At 48.8% G+C, this 20,667-nt stretch overlaps 1 protein-coding gene across 1 annotated transcript in view; it reads right to left on the reverse strand.

The window, feature by feature from the left end:
• Positions 1-19,577, reverse strand: part of CAPN8 (calpain 8) — a 62,809-nt gene extending 43,232 nt beyond the window's left edge. Inside the window, 3 exon segments of the mRNA XM_029226885.1 lie at positions 12-130; positions 16,065-16,134; positions 19,341-19,577. Coding sequence (XP_029082718.1) covers positions 12-130; positions 16,065-16,134; positions 19,341-19,577 — 426 coding nt within the window.
• Positions 19,578-20,667: the final 1,090 nt, after the last annotated feature.

The following is a 20,667-nucleotide window of genomic DNA, read 5'->3' on the forward strand; positions in this document are numbered from 1 at the left end:
AGCCAGGATACCTGAAAATGAAAGATTCCCCCGTAGTTCTCCTGGAAGTTCTGGTCCCTGGGGACCACGCGGTAAAGCAGCTCTTCATTCAAGGTGAGGGAGGCAACGGCCGCCAGAAGCCAGCAGTCACCTGCACCACGTCATGGGGGACACGCACTAGTCAGGCCAGGCCTGCAGGGTCCCTGCTTTCTGTGACCCTCACTGGCCCATTCAATCCAGAGTCACACGACTCCCTTCTGGGTCAGATAGTCTGGGACTCTTTGCCTCCAGTGTCTGAAGGTCCTGCTGCCTCCTTGGAAGTTCTGAGCTTCTCCCTTCCCCCCACCTGCCACAGGCTGACCATTCCACATGTCCTAAGCTCTCAATCAGCGGAGTAGAAAGTGCAAAGAAAGAAAGGAAGAAGCAAAAATCACCCTCTTTGATATGGGGAGGGGGAAGGGTGAGCTGTGACAGAGCGAGAGAGAGGCATGGACATATATACACTACCAAACGTAAGGTAGATAGCTAGTGGGAAGCAGCCGCATGGCACAGGGAGATCAGCTGGGTGCTTTGTGACCGCCTGGAGGGGTGGGATAGGGAGGGTGGGAGGGAGGGAGACGCAAGAGGGAAGAGATATGGGAACATATGTATATGTATAACTGATTCACTTCGTTATAAAGCAGAAACTAACACACAATTGTAAGGCAATTATACCCCAATAAAGATGTTAAAAAATAAATCATCCTCTTTGATTCCTTAATAACAACTTTAAGAAGACATTTGGTTGGAGGAAACACTGAAGCTATTTGGCCGGCTCAGGATGTGTGTGTGTGTGTGTGTGTGTGTTCCTTGCTCCACTTGACCTTGGATAACGGAGAGCTGTCTCTTCGTGTCTGTTGGAGGACTGCCCTTTTACGTTTCAGAGCTCACCATGACAGCTGATCACACTCCTGAGATATTGATTAGCATGAAAAGATCATACTTTTAGACAGAAGAAATAAAAATCAAGAGAGGTTAAAAATGTTAGGGCTCAGTGTTGGTCACTTTGGAGATCCAAGTAAGTGCAGAAGAAAACAGAAAACTGCTTTCTGTACAAGTCGGGACCCCCCAGACCCGTGCCCCTGAGCAGTACCTCCACGGAAGGCACCGTTATCCCCTGTGGTGTCGACTTCAAAAGATTAAGCGCAGCCCCAGACACCCTTTACTGACCTTAGCATCCTGTGGTGGATCTGTCATCCTGGAATTGATGTAAATTTGTCTCACATCTCATTTATAGGCTTCTTCTCCAACAATCTCTGAGATCTCAATGTCCTTACGTGTGCTGCTCGTCGTGTGAAGGAATATTTCATCTTACTGGCCCGACAGCTGCCTCTTCCCAGTTTCACTCCAGAGCCCTACCTCTAGGAGTTTAGGGCTTGGAGACAAGTCTCTCCCATTCCTATCCCAATCAAATGGCTCCAAAATCTAGCCTGTGTGTCTCAGCCTTCACTTTGTCCACAAAAAAAAATCTGAAGCTCTTCACTATATCTTCAGATAAAAGCCCCTTCAACCATTCAGAGACCCTCTGAGGACCTCGTCTAACTCTCTGTGTTCTTTCCACGCTGTGGCCCAAGCTGCACACATAGTCCAGGATGAACACACCACGGTTCTCTCAGACGTGGGCTGCCTGAGCAAGTAGTCAGTAAACTGTGACACAGGAACCCACCTCTGAGGACCCATCATCTTCTCAGTACGGCTCCGCCACCAGGTTATCCTAGAAAACCCTTTGCTCTATCTGCCCTCATCTCTCTCAACAGGGAGGTTCATGATTTGGTCCCAAATGAATTCCTTTCCCCGACCAGCCTCATATATTCTCTCTCTCTCTCCGTCTCTCACACACAGTTACTTTTTGAAGAGCTTTTCTGACCCAGGAGCCAGCCCTGCTCCTGACAAACGTCCTCGGCCCGATGGCAGTGGGCCCCCAGGTGGGACCAGAGCCGGTAGCCGGAGGAGATAAGAATTGGTACAGCAGGCACGGGACTGTGGCTTCTCACTAAAGACCCAAGGGGGGCAGTACCTCATTCAAAGGCAACTTCCAAAGAGTGGATAAAATAACAGGTTTTCTCCTCTCACTCCAGCCTTCTTCCTGTCAACACCTGTGATCACCTCTTTCCTCGGCTCAGAAATCCTCAACTTCCTCCATTGCTTAAGAACAAGATAAAAACTAACAGGGCATCAAGACCCTTCACAATATGCCTCCACCCTACTTCCCCAGCCTGCTTCCCACTGTCCTCCCACCATGAGTCTGATCTCCAGTCGAACTCGGATCTGCACACACCATGCCCTGGTCTTTTCCGGCACACGCTTTCACTCATCCATCCCCTCGGCTTGTAGAGTCCTTGCTGCAGCACCACCCCCTTTCCCCGCCTCCACGAAGCCTTCCCTGATGCTTCTCATCCTCCAGCCGCAGGTCACCTCTTTTTCTTTGTGTTTCCTAAAGACCTTGTTTATACTTCTCTGTGCACAAGCTGCTTCCCAATCCAATCCCTGACCCACTTCGGCATCCCGTGTGCTCCCTCCTCAGAGTCCCCAGCACCTTCTTGGGCCACTTGAACAAGACTGTCTCTGCAATCTCTTCCTGCAGGACAGGGATGTGGATTCCCCATCCTGGCATCCACAGCAGGTGGCTGACACAGAGTAGGGGCTCAATGACCATCTGATGAATAAAAATAAATATGTGCAGAGAAGGACAAAGATCATATGATATATATCACTTATATGTGGAATCTAAAATATCACACAAATGAACTTATTTACAAAACAGAAACAGACTCCCAGACACAGAAAACAAACTTATGGTCACCAAAGGGGGAAGGGGGGAGGGATAAATTAGGAGTTTGGGGTTAGCAGATACAAACTACTCTGTATCAAACAGATAAACAATAAGGTCCTACCATATAGCACAGGTAGGACAAGATATTCGATATCTTGTAATAAACCATAATAGAAAAGAACATGAGAAAGAATATATATATATATATAACTGAATCACTTTGCTGTACACAAATATTGTAAATCAACTATACTTTAATGAAAAATGAAAAAGACTTTAAAAATTATTTATTTTTTTTCATCATCTTTTTAAAAAATTATTCATTTATTTATTTATTTTTGGCTGCATTGGGTCTTCATTGCTGCACACAGGCTTCCTCTAGTCATGTCAAGCGGGGGCTACTCTTCATTGCGGTGCGCGGGCTTCTCATTGCGGTGGCTTCTCTTGTTGCGGAGCACGGGCTCTAGGCGCACAGGCTTCAGTAGTCGTGGCTTGCGGGCTCTAGAGCGCAGGCTCAGTAGTTGTGGATCGCAGGCTTAGTTGCTCCGCGGCATGTGGGATCTTCCCGGACCAGGGCTTGAACCTGTGTTCCCTGCATTGGCAGGTGGATTCTTAACACTGAGCCACCTGGGAAGTCCCTTAAAATTTTTTTAAGTAAACCTGTGACCAAATGAATCAATGACTCATATTTTGTTCTTGTGCAAATTCCCAACAGCACCTACATGTTTGCACCTGAATCTCCCTGGTGTCTGGAGAGGTGGAGCCCAATGAGGACATGCATTGAATCTGACAGGGGTCACCTAAGCCAGCATCAGGGCCCCCTGCCTCTAGAGCTCAGGGGTAGAGGGAGACAAGGGAAGACCATGACGGAGGCGCAGGCCTCTGGGGAGGGGCAGATGACTGGGCTGCAGCCCTCCCTGTGCCAGGTGGCCTCTCACAGAGGTCAGAGCAGCACCTGCCCTCATGACGAGGTGCAATCCTGGCTCTCTTCTGATACTGACATTATTGCTCCCACACAGCTGCTTCCAACAGCCCACCTGGAATATCCCGTAGACGTTACAATTCACGGCACGGACACAAAGGGCCCCTCAGTTGCTGACATCAAAAGGGGCTGCCCAGCTGGAAGAGAGTTTAACTTTCTCTTCATCTGCCTCACTGTTGCCATTTCCCGGGGTCCACCTGGCTCTCAGGGCCAACACAGAGCTGCAAGGAGATGCAGTGCATACACGGGCTTTGGGATGCCTGTCAGGGGCTCCGTAAGGTGTGCACGCACTGTCATCACAAAGATGCTTTCTCTAAGGCACAGACCCAGTGAGCGTGTTCCTCTTCTGAGAGCTCTCTTGGGAAGACATTTATGCCGTCACTCAAAACATTTCAGAAACGTGTTTGAGGATCTGCCTGGATGCTTGTACACATTCATCACGTTCTCCTCCGTGGACACATGGCTTGGACCTTGAGCATAAGTTTAATTTCCAAAGGCAACTGAGAGGCTTTTTGATCTAAAGTTGGTGGTGAATAAGGTGGACAGAAAAAGCTGGGAAAGAGTCTTGATGGACAATGCCCGCCTCTCCAGCCACTTTCCAGCAAGGGCGGGTCCTGGTTAGAGTGTTGGCTGACCAGGGAGCTGGAGGGGAGGGTTTTGCGTCACTGACCTTACCGGGGGTCTGCGACCAGCTGAGTTTTCTTCTTCCTACTCCTTCTTCAGGTTATATACGTAATGGGTTTAACATTTATTAAAGTAATAAGTGGATTTATTTTTTTTACTCCACTGAAATAATGCTCCCCTCGATCTCCCCACCCACTGCATCAGCAGGCTTCAGGGCTTCTAGTAAACAGCAGGCAGACCCCAGCGACTACAATGAAGTCTTTGCTCTGCTCTGTCAAAAACGCGTTTTAAGCCAATCAAGAAATAATAATCCTGGGGCTTCCCTGGTGGCGCAGTGCTTGAGAGTCCGCCTGCCGATGCAGGGGACACGGGTTCGTGCCCCGGTCCGGGAAGATCCCACATGCCGCAGAGCGGCTGGGCCCGTGAGCCATGGCCGCTGAGCCTGCGCGTCCGGAGCCTGTGCTCCGCAACGGGAGAGGCCACACCAGTGAGAGGCCCACGTACCGCAAAAAAAAAAAGAAAAGAAAAGAAAGAAAGAAATAATAATCCTGAGTCAGGTTTTCTTAAAAAAAAAAACAAAAAACTCTAAATTCAAAAATTCCATTTACATGTTATCAAAGCTTGATGATCTAAACACCTAGTGTTATGACAAACCCTAGGTAGCAAGAACTTGGGCTATGACTTAAGAGAATTTTCCAGACATCAGGGGGGAAGTGGAGATGCTTCTGGACTACAAGAAGGAGAGAGGACGGGAAAAAGGAGAAAAGGTCAGACATTGGAACTGCTTGCATCGCCCCTCTTCCACCTTGAGGTTGAACAATGGCCGGAGCAGGTACAATAGAAAAACCACAGAGAGATTAAAGAGAAGCCGAAGCAGAGAGGATTTACGCCCTGCTTCCCACGGGGCACGTGGGAGCAGAATAAAAATGGCAACACGGAGTGCTCAGGTGGAGAGAAGGTGAGAGAAGGTGGTAAAGGGCGCCCCCAAGTCTCCCTCTGCCGTCAGATAGTGACTGAGCTGAGCGCAGGGAGAAGGCACGTCAATCCCACCACAGAGGCCATGGCGACCGCGTGGCTCAGGGCCAGGCCCGAGGCGTGACAGCGCACTGAGTCGGGCCTCGGTCAGCCAGGGAAGGTCCACTGGACCCCGACAGCACCAGCAGAACAGACCATACCACGTGCTAGTCCCAGGAGACCAGCGGGACCCAGAGGACAGCAGCGGGCACCCAAGGGCCAGCCACTCTTCTCCCATAGGCTGGGGGACGTTCAGCCTTTCCTTCCATGCAGGCACTGTCCTGGGGAGGCCGGAGAGGGGCCAGCCTTGAAGAAGCAAGAAAGCCCCCAAACAGAGTGGCTGAAGGAGGAATATTTATCCAAAAGAGACAAGAGCCCGAAACAGGCAGAGGCAGAAAATACCTTTTATTGGCTAGTTGACGTTTCCCCCCAACTCATGGTCAGTGTAAACTAGAGCTCCCCAGCAAGCCGAGGGCAGTCGAGGAAGGTAAAGAATGCCATGATGATTGCACATCTGAATGTAACGCAAAGATTCTGACCTGCTAATGTGTGCCTGTGTTCCAAAAATCCATCTTTAATGTTCTGCCACAGCTGAGGCCTCCTTTGTCCCCTCTTCGCCGTAAGGCAGCTACAGTGTTTCACACTCAGGCTGCTGTTTTCGCTCTGCACATCAGTGCCAAGCAATCACCAAAGCCTCCCTCCTCCCCTCCCTCCCGTGGGTGAACCTGCCTTTTCCAGTCCTCGGCATTCAGTTCCTGCCATTTTGGCGACATTAAAACACATACACACACACTTGCGGCCGTGCTGGCTTTGTTGACAATTCCCATCTCTCAGGCTAGATCGAGAGCTGACTGGAGGCCCCAGCACAAAATGCTTCCTTGAACGAAGTCATGTAGGTAGCAAAGTGTCAGATGGGACCTGACAATTCATATCCTAATTACCAGCAAGAAAGTCTCATGGCTTAGCCCATTTTGCAGTTGATATCTCGAACAGGGAGAGATAAAACAGCATACATTAATACTGTATAAGACTAGAACCAGGGGCTTCCCTGGTGGCACAGTGGTTAAGAATCCACCTGCCAATGCAAGGGACATGGGTTCGAGCCCTGGTCCACGAAGATCCCACATGCCACGGAGCAACTAAGTCCATGTGCCACAACTACTGAGCCCACGTGCTACAACTACTGAAGCCTGTGCGCCTAGAGCCCGTGCTCCACAACAAGAGAAGCCACCACAATGAGAAGCCTGCGCACCACAGCGAAGAGTAGCCCCTGCTCGAGAAAGCCCTCGCACAGCAACGAAAACCCAAAGCAGCCATAAATTAATTAATTTTTTAAAAAAGAAATGTGACAGTAAAAATTTTTTAAAGACTAGAACGAGACTGAGAATTTAGAGCTACTATCTTAGTTAATAAAGTTCCTGTAAGTTTGGGATTAGCAGATACACACTACTATTTATAAAATAGTTAGACAACAAGGACCTACCGTATAGCACAGGGAACTCTATTCAATATCTTGTAATAACCCATAATGGAAAAGAATCTGAAAAAGAGTATATATGTATATATATATATATATATATATATATATAACTGACTCACTTTGCTGGACAGCCAAAAACAACACAACATTGTAAATCAACTATACTTCAATTAAAAAAGGAAAAAATATTAAAACTGAACAAGAAATTAAATTACAAAGCTCCTATAACATTAGCGTATCCAGCTGGAGCAGGTTTCTCTAACTGAGCACTGCTGACACTTTGGTCTGGATAATTCTGTGCTGTGGGCTCTCCTGTGCACTACAGATGTTCAAAAGCATCCCTGGCCTCTACCCACTAGATGCCAGCAGCACCTGCCTCCCAGTGTGACAGCGTAAAATGATTGCAGACATTGCCAAACATCCCCTGGGTTGGGGGATGGAGGATCATTCCTCCGCATGAGCCAGAACAACCACAGTAAAATCAGGGGTTGAGGAAAGTCTGCACTGGAGGGAGGTTGGACAAAACGGCTTTGCATAAGTCTCCGGTTTTCAACAACTGCGCAGTATGAAAACGTCAGTGACAAGAATGATAATGATGTTTCTTTAGTCTATTACTCCTAGAGTCTTCTGGGAACCACTTTCTGCTTCCCCCTTCCTTCTCTCACTCCTGTCTGCTCTGGTTAAAGAAAATTATAACAGCCAAAGGAAGGCTCTGGCTCGCTCATCAAGGTCAGCATCCAAGCCAGAGTAGGGTGTCATCTTACCCAGCTTCCAACATGTGCTCATCTCAAGACCTCGGGTGTAACATGATTAGACTCAGGCCCACCCACCTGGATTTGGAAGAGTGACCATTTGACCCCCTGTGCACCCCTCTAAGCTATGTCATTCTGCCATTCCTCTTTCCCTGCAAATCATAGAGATGCCAGCCCTCACCTCCACAAGCAGAGGCAAAGCTAGACATTTCTGAAACTGGACGACATCATTTCCACTGGATCCCCCCAGCCCCCTTCCTGCAGCCAGCCTCCATCCCAGACACCCCTCTGCCCTCTCCCCAGGCTTAGCCCTGGAGCACAGATAGACATCTGGCTCCAGCTCTGCAGTGGCCTTTTGACATCCTCAGGGCTCCTGTTCACTCTGAGATTATTGTTACCTGCTCCCCCAAGCCACATCACTCCCTGGAGCAGTGCCTACCCAGGCTAGCCGGGCTGTGCACAGGGCGAGGGGAGTGAGTGAATCAGCCATGTTCATATCCCCTACATCCTAGCAGAACACTCCATTTACATTCCTGTCCTCTTTGAATCATTTGTAAATCTCCCCTATCTCATACCAGCCTCCAACTCTCCTTGGAAAACATATGTTTGAGAGGTTCCCTTCCTTCAGGATTGGGAAGTAGTTCTTATATGTCATCACCACTCACCAGCATTTAGCAATCATTGCTCATGTAGGACACTGGGACAAGAGAGACGTAAAAGGCGTGGTCCCTGCCCTCGGGGAGCCACAAGCTTAGAAAAGTCAAAATAACATGGCCATTGCCCTGAGAAAGCCCGGGTTTAAATCCTCAGGCCCTGACTTGTCTGCTGAGTGACCTGTAGCCAACCCTTAACTCTTACAATCCTGTTTTCTAATCTGTAAAATGGGTTTGTACCTCACAGTTTATTGTATAGGATCATTTAAGCACAAAGGACTTATTTGCAACAAGAGAGATGTTTAAGAATATACATAAATATCAACCTCCAGTTGGAAGAGAGGACATCAGGACATAAAAAATATAAAAGATGCACATGGATGTACATGTAACAGCAGACATATTTTTAGGGGGCCTCTTGAGTATCTTGATTAATGGTCCCCTGTGGGTAAGCCAGCTTCCCTCTACCCTGACCCCACTTGCCAATACAGCTTCAGGGAGGGCAGAGAGAGATGGGCAGGAAGAGGTGGGCTTCAAAAGTCCAGAGCAAGGAGGAGGGGCCCAAATGGGGTGAGGTGAGCCCAGAGGACAGGGCCTCCTGGACCCTCCCCAGGTGGGACTCAGAGAGAAAACCATTGTGGGGAGAAGTTCTGCACCAGAGAAGGCGTGGGCATCCCCCACAGAATTAAGAGCGTGGTGAGCCGTGATGGACAGAGGTGCTTGGCTGACACTCAGGAAACCCCCTGAGTTCCCCTGTGGCCTCAGCAACTAAAGGACAGAGGCCACCAGTGTGATGCCACCAGAAGGCAGGGCAGGAAGCAGACCAACCACCCCTTCAGCAGACATGGCCAGTGCACAGGAGGCCCCATATGGCCATCTTGGGGAGGAGAGGACAGAGGAGAAGAATCTGGAGGACTAAAGAGTCTTCCCTTCCCAAAAGGGACCGAGTTACGCCAGAAAAGACTGTTTCAACTACTGGGTTGGACAAAGTTTTAAGTTGAACTGGACTAAATTTAGTTAGTTCCCCACTTCCCTAGGCAGGGCTCCTGGGGAAGGTGAAAGCAGTTTTAGATCACGGGGACTCCAGAGGCGCTGTCTGAGACGAGCTTTCAGAAAGTCTCCCACGATAAGCGACACTTCTGCTCAGAAGGGACAACTCCAGTGGCCTTCCCGTATCCAGGGCTAAACAGGAGCCTCAGTGTCTCCTGGGCTAGTAGGTGGTGGCTCTCGGGCTCTGTCTGCAGTGGTCTCTTTCCCTCAGACAGACTCGGAGTCAAAGGAAACGCGTCTGGGAACCAGTCACACTCACAAGTCACAGTGGACCCTGCTCTGCCCGGTTCCATTCAGCATTACCACCTCCCGCTCTGAGTTACGTGTAAAGTGCCTGTTCTCTGCACCTTCCTGGAGCCTGCAGATGTACTCTGGGCTAATGGACCGTGCATGCCTGGCCCCTGATAAATCCTGCCAAATCCCGAAGTAGGTTAATGCAACAGTTTTTGGGCCGGGTGCGTTCTTTCAAAATGGAGATGAAAATAAAAAGGCACCCGAAGCTCAGCCCTTCACCCTCCAAGGATTCCCCTGAAATCACATAAGGCCCCCCCTTCGTCAGCATCCCCCCAAAAAGGAGAGTGTCTTCCTACATTTGAGCCTCTCAGGCTCTGTACCGGGTGAAGGGGGCATTTAATCCCCACTTTCCAGATCCGTACAGCTGAGGCCCTGAGCAGCTGCGTGACGTCTCAAGGTCAGTCAGTGTCCGAGCCAGGTCTAGTGCAGCAGGATGATTAGCTTCCTGCCTCTCCACACCCTGCAGAGCCCTCAGAAGCCGAAGCAAATGGGATTATCCCCCTATATGAAATACTGCGCCCTAGACTCCTGGGCAAGACCATCATGAAGTTTCAGGAGCCTTCTCTCCTCCCCTGAGACCACACACAGCTTCTCCTTAGCCTCTCCTCATATCCCCACTTTCCATCTGCCTTCACTACTCCTCCCCCACCCCTTGTTAACGTTTGGTTCACCTTCTGACCTACCTCATCTAGTAGCACCTACTTACAGGGCAATAACATAAAACAGTTGCTACTTCTTGGGGTTGTTATAAAGATAAAGAGGAGATAATCTATGAAAGTGCTTAGCTTGGTGCCGGCTGCAGAGAAAAGCCTTCAATAAGGCTCCTATTATTAGCAATTACCACCCAACACAAAACAATAAAAAATACAGGGGAGGGCTTCCCTGGTAGCGCAGTGGTTGAGAGTCCGCCTGCCGATGCAGGGGACACGGGTTCGTGCCCCGGTCCGGGAAGATCCCACATGCCGCAGAGCGGCTGGGCCCGTGAGCCATGGCCGCTGGGCCTGCGCGTCCGGAGCCTGTGCTCTGCAACGGGAGAGGCCGCAACAGTGAGAGGCCCGCGTGCTGCAAAAATAAATAAATAAAAAATAATAAAGACATGTAGTCACCTTCAGGATGGGAATTTTTTTTCTTTTTTTTCCTTTGGCGGTGCCTCCTGGCTTGCGGGATCTTAGTTCCCCAACCGGGGATTGAACCCGTGCCCCCTGCTGTGAAAGTGCCTAGTCCTAACCACTGGACCACCAGAGGAGTCCCCAGGATGGGATTTTTTTTTATTTGAAATACCTGATCCAGCCTGATGGCCAAGAGTGATATTGGCAAAGAAGGAAGAAAAAACACAAGTAGCCTCTGATTTAAGATACCCCTGTTTTCATGATTTAATAGTGATACAAGGCAAAGGGTTTAGGTAACAGATCAGAAGTCCAGTAAACATTCACGGAGCCCTGCTACACCCCAGGCATGGTGGATTATAGAGATGCAGAAGAGAGTCAGTCCCATGGAGCACACAGGCAGGGCTCCCAGGGTTATTACAACCCCTTCTGCCCGTCGCAGTGCCCACTTCCGGGCGGACGAGGAGCCGTGTCAATTCTCTACTCATCACTACCACCCAGCAGGCTGGGTTTGATTACAAGCCCACTGTACAGCTGTGCAAACTGAGGTGGTGAAGCCACAGGCAGACCATGAAGACCCAGGTCTCCCTGGGGGGCTCTTTGCACCCGGGGTGCTGAATTAGGCACTGCTGGTAGCACAGAACCAGAGAAAGAGAGCAGCCTTCAGGGAGGGACATGTCCCGGAGCACTGCAGGGTGATGGATTCAGGGGCAGGGAGAAGATGGCAGGACCAAGGTGACCTGGGGCGGGGAGAGCACAGTCTGGCCAGACCTGGTCCCCACCACCCCACTGGCATATTGAGATACACTTTCTCCGTTCTGTCAGCCCACTGCACACTGCCCCCTTCTTTTGGAGAACCCCCCTGTGGTTTGGGGGGAGCCTGGCAGTCAGAAGAGCAAAGCCCATGACCCAAGCTGAGCCAATCAAATGGTACCTCACCCCTCTGGCTGAAATAACTGAACCCAAGGAGTGGGCAAAGATCCCAACCACCAGATCAGAGACTTTTTCTGAGATTTGTAAAATCAAAGGTGGTTTGCAATACTACCAAGTTGAAGTCTGGAACCCTAGTGGTCATCTCTCCTTCTGCGTGAAGGCTGCCTGGCATGGAAGACGGTGGAGTGGAGACAGAACAAACAGAGAGAGCTCCAGGAACACCTAGATCCCTAGATCCAGGCTTCTCGAGGCCTGCACTGCCCTTCCCTTTCCATGGTCTCGTGGGATGAGCCAATAACTTCTCCTTTTTCTTTAAGCTGGTTGGGTTGAACTTCTGAAGCCAGTGACTAAAGGAGTCCTGGCCAGTCCAGAGTCATGACTTACCGCATCGGGTGAAAGAAGCCAGAAGCATGTACTTCGTGGTGGGACAGAATCTATTTCTGTGGACACAGAGGCCTCAGAGGGACACGCATGGGCCAACATGCAAAGGAGAGACAGACGGTGCTGGGACAGGCAGCAGAGGGACAAGCGAGGTGCCTGCAGTTCCCTGTGTGATGTGCCAACCATGAGCCTTCGCTGGAAGTGGGCACCGCAGACGTGCCCGACAGGGAATAATCCCACACTTAACAACTTATTCCCTCTCACTATGGTGTGGCCCTGAGATCTCCTCACACTGGAGGGATGCTGTGTGTGTGGCCCTTGCTAGATCTGGTGAGCGTGGGCTCTGCCAGGAAGACCAAGCGTGGTAAGGCTGCAGCTGCAGGGAACCCCTCCTCAGTGTGTCCGGGTGAAGAACTCCAGGCCTGGGGATCCAGGGAAGGATTTTATCTGGGGGCTGTTTCATCAACAGGTACCCATTTGATTACTTCTGTGGAGGCAAACCACACCGCCCTCAGGCAGAGACTGAGTCACTCAACAGAAAGTCATATTACACAGTAAGAATTACCTGGAGCAACTGAAACTTTAGCATTGCAGGCTTCCCAGTCTTTCTTCCTACAATAATGTCTCCAAAGAAAGTTAGCTCCTGGACTCTACATGAGCACAGGCTCTGGTGGGAGGCAAGGGGCTCACATGGCGAGGATGAAGCCTGGCTTGGCGAGAAATACATTGTATATATATAATATAATTACGTTGAAATAGTTATCAAAATATGTTTTTAACATTAGAATATGGTAAGGTTCGTACTTCTTTATTAACATTCTATATAAAAGTTTTGGAGTGGCGACTAATAAGCACCATAATTATGAGGTAATGATGAATATGTGGTATTTTGAATTATTTGCAACAATTGTAATGTAATATGAATATAATCCATGATTTCTATTACTGTGCTTCATTGTCTGCATTCATACCAAAAGGAAATAAGTTAGTGAGAGTTGGTGTAACTAAAGATGTAACGGTACAATTCTTTCATGCTCTGGAGATAATGTTCAATATACAAATCCTCTGGTAGCCCACTGACTCAAATTCACACTAAAGTGTAAATGATTGTCCCGGGCCCTTTCCTCAGAGTAGATAAGACAGTGGTGATAGTGGGACTGAATATGAGGTCACTAAGCACTGAGAATCAAATAGAAGGGAAAGATATTCCGTGGTGGCTGAAGCAGCCACACTTCAAACCTGCTGACAAAAACCCTCACACACACACTACCGCGGAGAAGGACATTCACTGCACCATTTTGTATAATAGCTGAAGAGAGAAAATAATACGTGTCCATCAGTAGGAGACAGGCTAAATCAACTGGTACTTCGCACTGCAATGGACTGCAATATTCTGAGTGGTTACAAAGGAATGAAGCCCTTCATACGCTGACATGGAAAGAGCTCCAAGACATTTTATTTAATAAAATAATAACAAATAATGGAAAGGTGCTAAACAATGTTTACAGTGTGCTTGCCTTCAAGGCAAGAAGGGGATACAAATTAGAATACGTATTTAGACTTGCTTGAATTTGCATGAAGAAACACTGAAAGGATAAGGAAAAAAAAAAGGTTCCAGGACAGCAAGCGGTGGAATAGATGGAGACAGACAGGAAGCTGAACCTTCACGGTGGACCTTTCAGTTGTTTTCATTTTTGAACAGTGTGTATTCAAAATAATAATAAAATCACGGTAACACAAAACTGTGTAAAGGACATCATTTTCATTATATAGATCAACTGTTAAAAAATAATAACAGGACTTCCCTGGTGGCACACTGGTTAAGAATCTGTCTGCCGGTGCAGGGGACACGGGTTCGAGCCCTGGTCCGGGAAGATCCCACATGCCGCGGAGCAGCTAAGCCCATGCGCCACAACTACTGAACCTGTGCTCTAGAGCCCACGAGCCACAACTACTGAAGCCCACATGCCACAGCTACTGAAGCCCGCGCTCCTAGAGCCCGTGCTCCGCAACAAGAGAAGCTACAGCAATGAGAAGCCCGCGCACCGCAACGGAGACCCAATGCAGCCAAAAATAAATAAATAAAATAAATAAATTTTTAAAATAATAATAAATAAAAAATCATAACAAAGATGTTTTAAACCTGGAACAGACCCCACTGCATTGTGCTGGACTGTGTCAAGCCTGAAAGGCACTGAAAAACATGAATCCCTGTCACACCCTGATTCAACAGGTGCAGCATGACACCCCCTGGTTCTCTGATGAGGAAGTTTTCTTCTTAATCTCGCCACGATCCACCCATCATTAATGCCACCGAGCTCAAGACTCACAGGCCACACAGGTTGTTGTCACTTAGCTCCTGGCAACCACCCTGGTGCTGAGTTGCAGGCCTGGCGTGCAGGCACCCACTTCGATACATGTTGAGGCTCCATCTGGTCCACAGGCCCTCCGGCCCCGTACCCAGCATCCTTCAGGAAATTGGACTCAACAACCCCTTTCCGCTCTGCTCATTAAAAACCACCACTGCAGCAGGGCTAACCCGGAGCAGCCTCCACGGCGTGGCCCCCTCACTTTGATGTGAGTTGGATTCGGAGAGTCAGGTTCATTTACTGCTCCTCTAGCTGCAGGCTCCATCAGCAGCGCACGCTCACCATGGTAACGCTCAGGCCTCTTTTGGGAACCCTTCTTTTCTCTGAGCTTAAAACTATTCAAAGGAAGATCTATCCAAGTTGATCAATTAAAAGACACTTATTAAATACCTTTGCCAAAGTCAAAACATCTACAACAAGAAGCTGTTAAAAGCATAGATTAGAAGCTGTGTTTCCCTGAGACATGTGCTAAATTAGGTTAAATATTTAGCTGGAAGTAAAAAGGTACAGCACAGTCATCCAGAGCAATAAAAGGTCAGAACGCTACCCCTGTGTGAGCCCTCACACAAAGGCTTAGGAGACTGTGGCTTTCAGGGAACAGGGCTCGTGTCTGTGTGGTACCCGAATCGTTCTCACTGCTTTGTGCTCACGCACCATGAGCTCTGGCTAAGGGGATATCGGCTATACTCGTCAAAGGAGAGAACATTGGAAGCATTTAAAATAAATGCCGGTGATTCAAAATCATAAAAGTTTCCCACAGGCTCAAGAGAACAGGAGGAACAAGGAGAAAAAGGATGGAGGGGAAATCTCCTGAAGGATAAAGGGTGATTGGTGCCGCATGGATGCTGAGATTTTGTTTGTTTGGCTAATTTTCAGCAAATAGGATTTGTCTCCTCCTGCCTTCGTTTCCAGGTCTATTTCCTGCAGCTGTCACTGGCTGGCCATTTGGAAGCCCAGCAAATTCAATTCAGAGCCGTGTTGTCCCTGAAACGACAGTGTTGTCCCACTCAATGAAGAAACTGTGATGCCCTGGGATCAGGAGGGCTTATGAGATCAACGGTGCTGATCTGCTATCAAGGAGAACCTCGGTTTCCAACACTTAAGGCTAGAACGTACAAAATAAATTATTTCCTCAACTTAACTAAGCCTGATTTGAAGGGAATATGAAAGGTTGGGAAGTGAAGGTTCTTAATCCCAGGATTCCGGGCTGGAAAGAAGCTTGGCTGGAAAGCTGGGATTCTTCTTTTCTTACTCATGCTAAGAGCATGTATCATGACAGCCCATAATTATATAGACATGGCCATTCCACAGGGCAAATTACATCCACTTAAAGGTCACTACTATCAAAACACAGCACAGCGTGGTTATCTACTGCGTGCCTATAATTCTGGCTCGTGACTCTAGCACTAAAAGGGGTTAAATGAGCCTATGGAAAATCTCCTGTTAGGAGGAACCAAATATAGTTCCAGCATTCCAGACCCAGAATGGAGAGTACGGTCTCAAAACACAAACCCATACGGATAAGTCACAGACATAATGTAGTCGGTCAACTCTAACAGCGTAATCTGACGTTACTCATTACACATACACGCCTGCCCTCTCCCAAATCAAACAGGACTCTCCCCAGTTACTCACCTAGCATACCCTGACAAACGTCTGTACGCGTGGCTCCACCAACGATAAACTGAGGGCTGGGACACAATTCCTGAAACCAATCGGGAAAGCAATTGCAAAACACAAGTCACAAGATGGTGGCAGCAAGAGTGAAAGAACGTGATAGTCCCAAAATTCATGGAAGAGACCTAGGAGAACATCTACTGCACATACCGCCTTTTATCACTGAGGATGCTGAAGCCCAGAGAAGGCAGGAGAGCTACCCACAGTCACACAGCCAGGGGTGGCAGAGCAGGAGGTGGTGCCCACGGCCAGCTCTTTATCGCTATATATACTGTGTGGGTGTGTGGGTGTGAAAGCGGGTATGGGGGAGGGTAGGAGAAAGGCAAAGGCTGAGATAATGACATGAGGAACTGTGATCTCACCCATTCAGACAACACCCCTATTTACAGGGAGAGGATGAGGCCAATGTATAACACTCTAACAAAATGCCCTGCGCCCTGTAGACGCTCATTAAATACTTGACTCAACGATGACCCCGTGAGCTGATGGAAACAATGAGGCGTCAGGAAGTGTCCTATACAGAGGGGAGAACTCAGCTCCATTCCCACATCTGACCTACACTTTCCCTGCTCACCTACCTCAAAGTGGCAGCCCTACAGCCTTGTATAAAGCTGCTAGCTCCTACCTAAATGGGCCAAGACAGTGCCTTTGGACTGGCTTTTTTTTTTTTCTTCCAAATATTAAAAAAAATCATTAACTTGTTTTCTATTAAAAAAAAATATGTGCATATGGGTAAAAAAAAATCTAACAGGGCTTCCCTGGTGGCGCAGTGGTTGAGAGTCCACCTGCCGATACAGGGGACATGGGTCCGTGTCCCGGTCCGGGAAGATCCCACATGCCGCGGAGCGGCTGGGCCCGTGAGCCATGGCCGCTGAGCCTGCGCGTCCGGAGCCTGTGCTCCGCAACGGGAGAGGCCACAACGGTGAGAGGCCCGCGTACTGCAAAAAAAAAAAATGGTTAAGATGGTAAATTATATGTTGTGTGTATTTTACCACAATTTAAGAAGAAAAGAAGAAAGAGAGGGAGGAAGGAAGGAATGAAGGAAGGGAGGGAGGGAGGATGGAAGGAAGGGAGGGAGGGGGGAAGGGGGAGGGAGGGAGGAAGTGGGAAGGGAGGGGGAGGGGGAGGGGAGGGAAGGGGAGGAAAGAAGAGCAAATGAACTCATTGGTGCACCTCATTTCTGGACACCCCAACCTTCCTACAGGCCCCTGAGAGACTTCAAGGAAAGAAAGAAATGAAGCATTTAGGAACAGGCTAAGTTTTCCCAGATTCCAAGGCACATCCCCAATAGAGATAGAATCAGGGTCATTACAAACTCAGGAGTCTATTCAATAATCTGTAAGATCTTAGAGGATAAAACTGGGTCCTATAATGTATCGTGTGATGTGTGAGCACAGCCTGGTCAAAAGCAGCTGAGTGAGAATCCTTCACTGATGACTGGGGATGGAGAGGGTACATTCTGACAAGCTTTTATTTATTCATCTGAAAACTCCCAATAATGGGAGTACTTCAGTTCCACGTTAATCAGGTTCTACTACCTCATGGTCTGGCTTTTATAGCATTTTGTTGACAGGCACAAATCAGCATTCCAGTCTGAAATTACCATATTTACGTGGACAGTGAGATTAGGTAAAGACACAGTTTAGGGGAGAACGTGAAATGTGGTTGAGGAGGTGAGGGCTTTAAGAATTTCAAATGAAAGAGAAAAACTAGGCAAAGGCTAAAGATACCTGACTTTGGTCACAGAGTGAAATCTTCTCCCCTCCCCCGATATCCATCTCCCCTCCCCCAAGCTCCTTGGGATCCTTCAGTTCCACTCGAATGTATTCTGCTCCCCTAAGTCTTTCCATCATTCAGTCCTGACATCCCGCATTGCCATGCCCGTGGTTGATGCCTGTTAGCACTTCCTACATTCTGCCCAGGATGTCGATCCTTTATTCATGTATCTGCCTCCCCACAATCTCCCTCAGAGCCGAGATCCCAGCTCATTCCTCAGTTTCTCCCCGACCACCTTTCTAAACAGGGCATAGCCAATGCCTGGCCCAAAACAGAGGCCTAAAAAAACTGTCTGTTGAAATGAAATGTGGCTGCCAACTCTTGACACTAGAATATAAAACCATGGTTCCCAACCTTGATTTTGCCAACATCCCAGAGCACCCACATAGGTTCCAGAGGGGCATGGAAGATGGCTATGGGGGGCTGGAGGGAAGAAGGGTAAAGGAGTTATGCTCAGAGGTGGTAACTGTTGTGTAAAATTGATAGGATGAAAACAGAAGGGGTAGAGATAGCTGGAGTTAAAGGGTGATTTTGACCACATCCAAGGAGTTATTCTCTCCTTATCCTCCCTCTTCAACCATTGCCAAGAAAATAAGGACCATGGCTTGATTTTCCCATCATGGTCTAGAAGACAAACGGCCCCCTGGCCAAGGGTCGCAAAGCGTGTTCTCTTATGAGACTTGTGAGCCAGGCACTGAGCAGAGCGCTTCAAAGGATTATCTCAATTCTCACAACCACTCTGTGTGTGGGGGGCTCCTATCCTTGAGGGTAAATCACTGACAAGGGTCACAGAGCAGTAGGTCATGGGCCCAGGTTTTGGGGGGATGGTTCTACATCCCTTGCCCTTGAGATCTGGTGGGGGGGGGTAATCAGTGACAGCATCCCAGAGTCCCTGACTCCCATCTGTATTCACAGACCCCCAGCCCCACCTCTCCACTCCCTAGCCTCAATAGAACAATGACAATTCGCAACCCTGCACACTTTAGCAATGACGTCATAGTGTACCCCAGGACTGATTACTTCTAGCATTGGTTTTTTCCATCTTGCACTGGCCCAGGGGTCCTATGTAATAGCTACCATGCCTTCTGCGCCTATTATGTGCCAAGCACTGTGCTCTGACCTTTATCTCCAGTCCTTGTACCAACACTGAAAAATAAGATGCCAGTAGCACCATTTTACAGATGAAAAAACTGAGGATCCCAGCAATTATCTGTCCAAGACCACACAGGCAGAGGCAGGATTCAAATCTAACTTGTCTGGTTCCAAAGCCAGTGCATGCTCTTCCCTCTATACCTTATCACCTCTGAAAAGATGTTTTTTAAAGTGGAGGGCTGGGGGTAGGCTGAAATACGGGTTACAAGAACATAGGGCCAAGAACCATAACTTCTCCCTCAGCTACTTTTGACCAGAAGCGAGGGCCCTCCATCCTGACACTCAACAGCAAACCCATCTCCTTACCACAGGCCGCTTCCAAACAATGCCTTGAGTTTGGGGGGAGCATGGTCCAAGATCCTCGTAGTCCAAGGCTGGTGGGCACGCTGGGAACTCTGGATCCTTAACTAGGACCCCTGAGTCCAAGTACTTCTGCCTCAGGGTCTCAAAGTCCTGGCCCAAGTACTTCACGGCTTTCTGGTTGGAGCCAAGACCTTCAGCTGCCGCCTGCTGCTTGGATGCTCTAGCCACCGGCGCTGCCATGGTCGAGGGCTCCGTGGGGTAGACAGAAGGGCAGAGCTGCTCTGTGCTGTCAGAGATCCGCCCCACGGGGAGGGGAGCTGTAAGGCAGTGCGAACGGGAGGTGGAACAGGTAAACATCTCACCTGAGGCCCTGCTCCAGAGGGAAGTGAGTCACAGCCAGGAACAGATATGTACCCAAGGTGCAAATGAATCTGCCCCACCCTCCCCTTCTGCTTTCAGCAGACAATTTGGAGGCTGGGAAACTTCCAGGGCCCCTCCCAGGCCATTAGCCTGAGAAATCCATTAGGATCACAGACATCCATCCCCATCTCATTGCAAGACCCTGCTTACTTCCCATTGGTCCCATCAGCTGAGATGAGAAGTCTTATTGGGCAGCTTGAAGCCAGTATTTTCCAAGGAATTGGTTCTCAGCAGGAGGGCAAGGGGTTAGAGGGGTCTCCTTTCCTTCCAGAAAAGTTTAGTTCCATATTCGCTAGAAGGACAAAAATATCAGAGAAGGGTGATTCATGGAGTGGATCAGAGTAACCCCAAGTAAAGGTGTCCCTCCTACAAGTGAAGGGTTTGGCCTTTGCCTGGGTATCTAGCCCAACAGCACCAGTAATTAGCTCTGTCACCTTGGGCAAGTTAGTTAACCTCTCATCCCCTTAATTTTCTCACCTGTAAAACGAAAGGTAATAGTAGGCTCTACCTTATAGGGTTGTTTGGAAGGGTGATGAGATAGTACATGGAATTTGCTTTGAATAGTACATAAGAAACACTCAGGAAGTGCCAGTCATGGTTATTCCTAGGAACCAGGACCAGAAAGAGAAGGCCTGGGGAATAAGAGTTGTGGGTTCTAATCTCAGAAGGGAAATGGGCTCTGGGACCTTGCATTAATCGCTTTTCTCAGGGTTCCAATTTCCGAGGCCTGGTTTACCCTAAGGATCTGGAACATCAGTGATTTTTGAAACTGGGAGGGGGAGTGGCTGAGAAATGGTCCTCCAAAGTTACTGAGTCCCAAACTCTGGAACCTGTGAACAGTACATACCGTATTTGGAAAAACAATCTTGGCAGTGGTGATTAAGGATCTTGAAATGGGGAGATTATTGTA

Source organism: Monodon monoceros, unplaced genomic scaffold, assembly GCF_005190385.1.
Source record: "Monodon monoceros isolate NGI ecotype Baffin Bay Population unplaced genomic scaffold, NGI_Narwhal_1 Super_Scaffold_18, whole genome shotgun sequence".
Classification (NCBI taxonomy): Eukaryota; Metazoa; Chordata; class Mammalia; order Artiodactyla; family Monodontidae; genus Monodon; species Monodon monoceros.